Raw genomic sequence first — 8,704 nt, 5'->3', positions numbered from 1 at the left:
CTGCTCTGGGCCAAAGAACATGCTGTCTGTACAGCTGAGTCAGTGGCCTCTCTGCTGGTTCACTCCATCCCACATTCCAATGGCTGTAGGCCTCCCTATAGCATTTCGAATGTGAAGAAGTCACTTTGGGTAAAGGGACTTGTCACTAACAAAGTAAAGAACGTGACCCCTGAGGCCATTTCACTAAACCATAGCTAAAACTGGACAAATAAGAGTTCTTCCCTCATTAGATGATGGCAAAGTTTTTTTCAGTTTCTGATTCTTTAAACTGTGTGAGAGCTCAAGCTAATGAAAATCTTTAAAGGAAAGGATTTTTCAGGTTTACGTGGGGGAACCTAAGTCTTTTTCATAAGTAATTAAAAAAATACACAAGCCTTTTCTCTGTAGAGCACAACGGCACTGCCAGTTTGTTAAGTGGCTTCAGATTCATGCGGGGCCTGTCACTGGGTGGCTACTTGGGTTCCTAAGGATGGATGTGAGGCCTCTGTTCAAGGTATGTCTTTGGTGTCTGCAGGGCACTGGGAGGCCCCTGTGTGGGCTCTGCAGAGCTGTATGTGGGTATTCAGATCAGTTTCTGAGGTGTGTCTGAGAGAACTTTGTGTGGATCTCTATCACAGGTCTCTGTGAAGTCTCTTGGTATTGTCCACTGTGAGAGTTTCTGCATAAGGTATGTGTGGGAGGGCCTTGAAGATCATCCCTGGACATGGTGTTCATGAGGGCTCTTGATGTTGGCCCCTGTCAGAGGTCTCTGTGTAGGATCTGTGTGGGCTTTGTGTGGGTCTCTGTGGGAGTCTCAGTGTGGGTCTCTGTATGAGTCTCTGTGGGAGGTCTTGGTGGGTCTCTGTCAGAGGTCTCTGCACAAGGTCTCTCGGCATGGGGCTTTCCCCCTCTGGCCTTCTTGTACCATCTGGCAGGAGAAGGGCAAGGGGACTTGCTCCTTCCTGTTTCTGGCTGTTCCACCAGCCTCCTGTCTGCAGCACTTCTACCAACAGAAGCATGGGGTGCACGTCCGACTCCTCAACTCCCAGAACTGATGCCACTGGGAGGACCTAGCAGCAGCCAGGTTCAGGACTCTGCTCTGGGCCGCCCTCTCCTGAGCTTCCAAGGGCCTGGGGCGCTGTCTGTCCCTGTACCACCTCCCCCGGGTCCTGACTACACTGCCACTGCTGGCCCACCCTGGGGACTGGGAGGCAGGACCTGGCTCCAGAGAGAAGCTGCGGCAGAGCAGGACTGCACCCGCTTTGTCCCCCACCCCAGATACATTCCCACATGGGGTAGCCTGGCAACATGAGGGCAGGGCCATGCTTGCTGCCATCTGGATGGGAGATTCCCCCTGGAGTGGGACTCTCCACCATGTGAGTGATGTGTGAGGAGCCCTGGAGGATGATGTTTGGCTGGAAGTGGGGCACGTAGGGGGGAGACCCTCCTGGACTGCACCCTCATTCTGGACACATCCCTTCCAGCTGGGGGTGGGAAAATCTGCATCTTGTCCTCCTGCCCTTCTGGGCTCTGGGATAACCATGACCAAGAGCCAGGCCAGTCTCTTGGCCTCTGAGTCCCCATCAGTCCCCTGGGAGCTATCCTTGGGCCACACGTGTACATAAAGGTCACAGACGACAAGTCTGTCCTGGGGCCTGCAGTCCTACAAGCTTATCAAATTGTGCAGAAGTAAATGTCTCTGCCTGAAGGCCTTGCTGCCTCTGGGAACCTGGCCCTCCATGTGGGAGCTCAGGTGGCTTCTGTACAACCCCCACCCCACCCCTTCCACCACCCTACCCCTGGACTTGGCAGCTGGAGTGGGGTGGAAATCCTGTAGGGACAGTCCCAGGGCCTTGAACTTCTCCCCTCTGGGCCCATAGGTGGCAGTGGGACACCAAGGACCCTCAGTTGTCACACCAGGCATGGGCTTACCCTGTCACTTGGCCCCCTTCCTGGCCTCAGGATGTGGTCCTGACTCCCAGCACAGGATCCCCCCACAGCCACACCCCCTCCATCTCCCAGATGGAGGCCCCTTCAGTGCCCTGGGGCTAGGCAGGCTGGTGCCTGGGGGTCTCTGTGGCACCCCACATACCCTTAGCGTTGGGAACGAGCTCATCCCTTGCTGCTCCGAGTGTAAGAGGGGCTGCATGGAGCTAAGATGGGATTCTCTGGGAAGAGAAGGCTCCTGGGGTAGCCATCCTCTACTTCCCACAGGAGACGGGGGTGGGGGCAGGATTTCTCACCTCTGCTCTCAAATCCAGCCTTGCGTCTCCCAACTGAGAGCCCCACTCTGATCTAGGACTCCGTCTTCCTGGAGCCTGAGCAGGGTTTCTGCCTCAGCAGACCCTCCGTACAGCCACACAAATTTCAGGTGGAGGGAAAGCAGGAGAAGATGGGCAGAGCGAGGTCCCACTCTGGGTCTTGTTCAACTTGTCATGGAAATGGAAGGTGTGTGAGGAAGGGGGTGGGGGTGAACCCCAAGGTCACTGGCCCTCCAAGGACCCATTCCTTCTGGAAGCCAAAGCAGGCCCTCGGGGAGAGAAAACCCTGACCCTACCCCCCCAAGCAGGGCATACACAAAGTCCAGCACCACTCATGACAAAAAAAACAAACATATATTTTTGAGAAACAATAAAAATTGTGGCATGGGGAAGTCATTAGCACACAGAGGATGTGCTAATGTGAGAAAAAATGGGTTTTCTTTGCATATACTCAATTTTTTCTTGAAGGAAATCTTTCTGACCAGGAAAGATGTGTGAAGCGTTCTGTGCCTGATAGGTTGAGACATATTTTCGAAGACTGCATGTAGGATGATGGTGAACTCGACCTGAGACACCTGCCACCATCAGCTGGTGCTGGCTGGGTCTGCCTGGGAGCCCCAGGTCCCTGGGGAGGCTTTCCCATTCGCCATTCCTGTCTCTGGTCAGCTGGCTCTTGTTAAGGCAGCTATGACCCTTGGGGGTACCTTGCTGATTGGAGGCTATCCCTCCCATCATTCTCTTCTGGTCTGTGGAGGCAAAAGCCCTGTGCGGGCAAGAATGCCTGTGTACTGGGGCCTGCAATTCCTTGTGCTGATATATCTCTGAGGCCCGAATTCCTTGGTGGAGTCCCAATTTTTCCACCAAGACTTGTCCCACAGAAGTCACGATCGTCTGAGTTTCGGCAGCCCTGTTGTCCATAACCGATCTGCTTCGGACTGGCACCCAGCTCTGGGCAGGAGACGATGCTGGCGTGCCTTTTTGAAGGGGGTTTTCCAGTCCTTTGCTTTTTTTGCTGGGATTAAGGCACTGCAGGAAATTATTCATCTTTTGTCTAAAGTGGCTTTCCGGAAAAACATGTCCCTTTTCTGGTGGCATGAGCCAGAGGTATTTGCTCCCGAGGCTCTCTCCTGATCCTCCTACCTGGGGAGGGTGGCCTATCTCGCTAGCTTGGTAAGCCCTGATTGCCAACGGTTCTACACACCTGTCTTCATTCTTTTCTGATTTGGGTGTCTTCTGGTCTTTTCCCTCATCAGTGGTCTCACTGTTGCTCTGGCTGTCACTTGGTTCCTCAACCTTTGGTCCACGGGGCTCTTGCTGCCCCTCACTGCTCGATCCACTTGAACTAAGATTATGTGACACCAAGGAAGCTGGTGTCTCTCCACTGGCACGTTCCGTTTGGGAACAGGAGGATGACTCTTGAGTGGTCAAGCTGTCTGCAGCAAGGACAGCATTCATGTGAGAGTCTGGCAGAAGCACATTGGTGCCACTGTCTTCAACAAGCACACAAGTGGCAAAGTCTGGAAGGAGGATGTCACTGGGAGAATCTTGAGGAAGCATACCAGTGGTAGGGTCTTCAGGCTGGTTCTCCGACTCTATCTTCTCTTGGAGCTCAACCTTACTAACCTTTGTTTTAAGGCTTACCTCCTCTGGATCTTGAGCAACCAACACTGTAGATGGTGAGGGGCTTTTCCTAGCATCTGGATATCCTGATCTCCTCAGATCCACATAAATGGCTGGTTTGTTGGCTAGCCCACTGGGTCTTAAGACAACTTTCCAAGAATGGGCCTTCTTGGCCTCCATCACCTCTGTGGCCCTTTCAGACCTTGGAGTTTGGGACCTGAGCTTCATCTTCAGTGTTGCTACCATGTCTGGTGAGGCCTGACCCCCACTCTCCTCTTTTAGCTCATTCCTGGCCATTGCTAAACTTGGACTTGGTTCCAGGTTATGTTTCTTGGCCCCCATAACAGTCTTGCTGTGCAGGGTTCTGTTTGGGAGACTGAGAATGGAGGCCTGAGAAGGTGATCTGCCCTCCTGTCTTGATAAAGACATCTCTGAGGACTGATGGCCATCACCAGGTGAAGTCCCTCCCAGGGCCTGCTGAATTTCCTCACATATGAGTGAGGGAACAGGCAGGGGACTCCCTGAAGTGAGATCAGACTTTTCAGTTATACCCTTCTCTCCTGGATGAGGCTGAGGTGGTTTCCCCAAGAACTTGTAAAATTTGGCTTTTGAGGGGGCCCCAGGTACAAAGGTGGATGAGCATGGAAAGGGGGACTGGGGAAAGGGCAAGTGTTGACCTTCACGTAGTTTGAGATCTATGGGCTCAAAAGTTTGGAGAGGTAGGTCCCACTTACACCTCACTCGAAAACTTACGATGTGTGTTTCCAGCTTCTGCTGTGTGTTAGGGCAAAGGAAGGACAGCTCATGAGAGGTGTTTATGCAGGGCTTCCGATCCTTCAAGGGTGCTAGATTTCTGATAGCCATGTGAAGTTGGGACTTGGGAAAAGCATGGCTGGCCACAAACCAGGATCGACGCACAGTCACAGGGATCAGACCCTCACTGATCTGTCCCAATTTCCTGTGCAAATGAACATTTAAACTTTTTTCTAGATGTTTCTTACCTGGGCCCCTGGCTAAGTATTTTCCTGGATCACCCTCCAAGGCCCTTATCAAAGGTCTTCCAAACTCCTTCTCAGAGTTGGTTCCCAGAACCTTGACTGGGAACCTAGCTGAGATCCTGGAGAGACCTGTTGGTGTCCTCTTCAGACACTGCCATTGACCCTTACCAAAATTATTCTCTAGTTGGAATCTTGCTTGATACTTCCTGTGGTATCTGGACCTGGTCCTCCATGTAGCTTGGCTGCTTTTGCCCTTAAACACAAAGGGCCTTGAGAGCCCCTGCTCTCTCTGTGCCTGACTCATCCCCGGGGATTCATCCTGAGGCCACCTCAGATCCAGAGACAGCTGAACCTTGTGGGGCAAGCTTCTTTGCTGTTTATCCCTGCTGAACTTCCTCTGAAGCTGTGGCTTCTGGATATTAAAGATGACAAAGTCCCCTTGAAAAGTGGAACCTGATCTGTGGGCACAGGAGGCCTGGTGGTCCTCCAGAAGCTTAGGAGGGACTTGGCTAAAGAATTTTGGAGATCTTTTATCCATAGTGGGTAAAGTCTTCCCCCTTCCTTGTTGCTTTGGCACTTCCCCCTTCCTTGTTCTTTGTTGCCACTCCAGATGTTGCATTTTAGTTGGGATGAAAGATCGCGTCTTATTCTGGGATGTAGCACAAGATACCCCACTGGTCCTCCCCTGGGATGGGAGAGAAGGTGGCCGTATTGGGACAGAGGGTGCAAGGGGGACCTGGGGCTGGGGCAAGGTTAGTGTTGAGTGTTGGGGTTGGATCCTATGGTGGAACAATGGTGGAGCATGGGAAAACTGGGAAGATATTTGATCCTGGTTTAGAACTGACAAGCAATTAGAGGTTCCATTGAACAAAACAGATGGAGACTGTAGTGGAGGAGAGTGAGTAGAGAACAAGGCAGTGGCCACCAGGGACTCACTGTGCAGAGAGGGGAGACCCCAGAAGAGCTGGCTGCATTTCCATTGCAAGTGGTCTTCCAAGACTTTGGGAGATGAGAACGGCTGAGGTTGGGCCAGTGGCTCTGCTTTGTTTTTCACGTTCCAGAAGGATGGTGGGGTGGTGGTTTTCTGCTCAACACCCAGCAGTTTCCACAGAGTCCCCCAGAAGCTGACATGGTTGTCTGGGCACCACTGTTTGAAAACTGACCCAACCTTTTCTTTCTCCTTCCAACTCTTCAGTTCTACCCTTTTGCTGATTAGTAGTTCAAGGAGCTTCTGGACATCTGGATTGACAAACAAAGGGTTATGAGTATCTATCTGCCTGTTAGTAAGGCCACCCCAGAACGAGGCATCTTGTGGGTGGCAGGACACATGTTCTTGCTGGCACTTGTGCTGTAATGTGCTCGGCAAGAACAAGGACTTGGTACTTTCCCACCACCAGGAAAAGGATAAAATGGGGTAGTTGGCATGGCCAAGGCCTGAGATGACTGGAATGAGAGAGTCCCAGTAGGAATTACCTGGAAGAAAGTTCTTTCTCACTGTATCTGATAGGATTTTTTTTAAGTTAGTTTGCTCTTCTTGAGGTCTCGCTGGCAGGGTGGAGGCCAGAGGCTGAGGGGGCCCTGTCAGCGGAGCATGAGCAGGTGATGAGGCCATGGCAGGAGCAGCGTCTTCCACAGACTCCATGCATGGCTGACGGGCTCCAGCTGGCGCCCCTCGGCACACCTGCCCAGGGACTTCTTGCTGTAAGGACTGGTGAAAGGCCCCCTGGTCAGAGAGCCTTGCCAGGTGGCTGTGGGAGACAGGAGGTGTGAGCTGTCTCTGCAGCAGCCTGGGGCTGGGAGGGTACCCCATGTCCCTTCATGCCCCACACCCACATCACAATGCTCCTGCTGTCCCTTAGCCCGGGGCTTTGGTCACAATCTGTCCCACAGCTCCTTCCAGCCCCCCAAACAGCCCCAGAGGCCATTCCCTGCAGCCCCGGGGGTCACACCATAGACTCGGGGAGGCACACCCAGGGGAGAAGGGAGCAGATTCTTTACCTTTGCAGAAGGGAGAACAGGTCCTGAACCTCTTCCAGATCCTGTAGGCAATCTCTGAAAACTGGAAACAGGAGACCAGGTCACAGAGGAAATCAGGGCCCAGGGGTCTTACAGAAGTCTGGGTACAATGTCCCTTTAGGGGAGACCTTTGGGGGATTGGACTTGGAAGCCCCAAACAGCACTGTCCAAGGCCACATGCCCACACGGTGATTACAGGGTTCATTTTGGGGATTGTTTTGTCTTTTCCAAAGTGTTTTCTCACTCATGACCTTGCTGGGGGAGGAAGGACTGCATGGCATCACAGAGGAATCTGAGCTGAGTTGAACATCTTGTCCACAGTGGGAGCAGGAGGTCCTGCCCCCAGTCCAGGCCCTGGGGACACTGCTGGGTGACACCCGTTTCCAGTCCCTCAGGGCTTTGTTCTGGTGCAGAATTTGGGAAGCCTCTGGGTTGTGCTCTCCCTCCCAGGAGCTACCAACCCGCCACCCCAGGGCTCTGTTTCCTGAGATGGGCTTAGGTCCTGGTGTCCTGGAGACGGTGGGGCTTGGCCTCAGAGCAGGGGGCACAGTGTAACTGGAGCATGCAGGGGTGCGTGGTGGATGCTCACCTTTCAGAGTCTGGCTTTTCTGGCTTCTGTTGCTCCTTCTCTGTGTCCCTGCTTGGTACTGAGATAAGAGAACACGGGGAGGCTGTGACCCCCGCCCCAGCAGCAGGTGCTCACTGTTCATGAGTAGTGTGACTTCCTACATTTAACTAAGGGGGGGGGTGAACTGTGATTTTCTTTAGTTTTACTCATTTCCTTTTCAAAATGGATACAAATATTTCCAGTTTTCCTTCTTTGAAGAATTTACAGAAGGATATTCTATGTGAGAAGTTTGCCACTGTTCCTCTGCTCAAGAAACACACACTATCCCAGACCAGGTGGTGCAGCTGGACTTTTTCACATAGGACCCCACTTTCCAAGGCCAGAGCCCCATTCTAGCTGCGGCTTGGGACCTCCTGGGCTCAGTACTGCCCTCAATCAGCCCAGAAGGGGAACATTCACCTGAAACACCTGTCCTGGGACAGCAACTGGTGACCTGGTGCTCAGGGGCCTGACCTCCGCTAGAGAGGCAGCTTTTAGCCTCTGGTCCTCGGCCACCAGTCAGTGTTTGGGATGCTGTCCTGGACCCCTCCACCACACCTGGACTCCAGCCCGAGATCTTCTGGGAGAAATCCTCGTGTCCCTCTAACCCCTGCTGAGTCTGGCTTGTCCTGGATGGACTACTACTCTCTCCTGAGAATACCCATTCTATTCTTTCCTATTTCAGGAGTCTCTCCACTGACTCAGAAAAGTGGAAGTAATAATAGAAAAGAAGATAGAATCACACTTTGCTGGGTCTGGGCCGAGGGTTCCTTACCTTCCTGCTCTTCCTGTGTTTCTTTCCTGGTGGTGAGGATGGATCAGGATGGAAATAGGAAAGTAAGAATATGAAGAGCCCCATTCCACATACGAGGGCAAGGATGAAATTAACTGCCCAGATAGTAGGACTGGAGCTCAGCCAACCATCAATAAAGAATTCCTGAGGGAAGAGATAATTCTCCATCTCTTTCCTCATCAGACATTAGTGACCAATCGCACTGCTGCCCTCAAGCAACTGAGCCCTGGGTGTGGAGGTGCAGACACAAGCCCCATGCCCACATCACAGAGTTATTGTCTGGTCACAAAGGGCTCCTGGGGGGGGGGACAGAAGAGAAGCAGCTCCTCCCCCCACCCTGCGGCTCCATCCCTCCACACTCCCAGGCCTCCAAGTTCCTCCCCTCAACAGACACCAGTCTCTTCTCTGTATCTATGAATCTGAGTTTCTT

General features: G+C 52.7%; 1 protein-coding gene across 1 annotated transcript; it reads right to left on the bottom strand.

The window, feature by feature from the left end:
* Positions 1–2,605: 2,605 nt before the first annotated feature.
* On the bottom strand, positions 2,606–8,471 carry LOC116570646 (spermatogenesis-associated protein 31E1-like). The gene is made up of 5 exons (XM_032308004.1): positions 8,257–8,471; positions 7,464–7,521; positions 6,857–6,917; positions 6,332–6,606; positions 2,606–6,097 (listed from the first exon to the last, which is right to left on the bottom strand). Exons 1-5 carry the CDS (start codon positions 8,452–8,454, stop codon positions 2,637–2,639), a joined length of 4,053 nt encoding a protein of 1,350 aa, XP_032163895.1. The 5' UTR covers positions 8,455–8,471; the 3' UTR covers positions 2,606–2,636.
* Positions 8,472–8,704: the final 233 nt, after the last annotated feature.

This window comes from Mustela erminea, chromosome 12 (assembly GCF_009829155.1).
Source record: "Mustela erminea isolate mMusErm1 chromosome 12, mMusErm1.Pri, whole genome shotgun sequence".
NCBI classification, from domain to species: Eukaryota; Metazoa; Chordata; class Mammalia; order Carnivora; family Mustelidae; genus Mustela; species Mustela erminea.
Note: the sequence above shows the minus strand (reverse complement) of the source record. Positions and strands in the feature narration are given on the sequence as shown.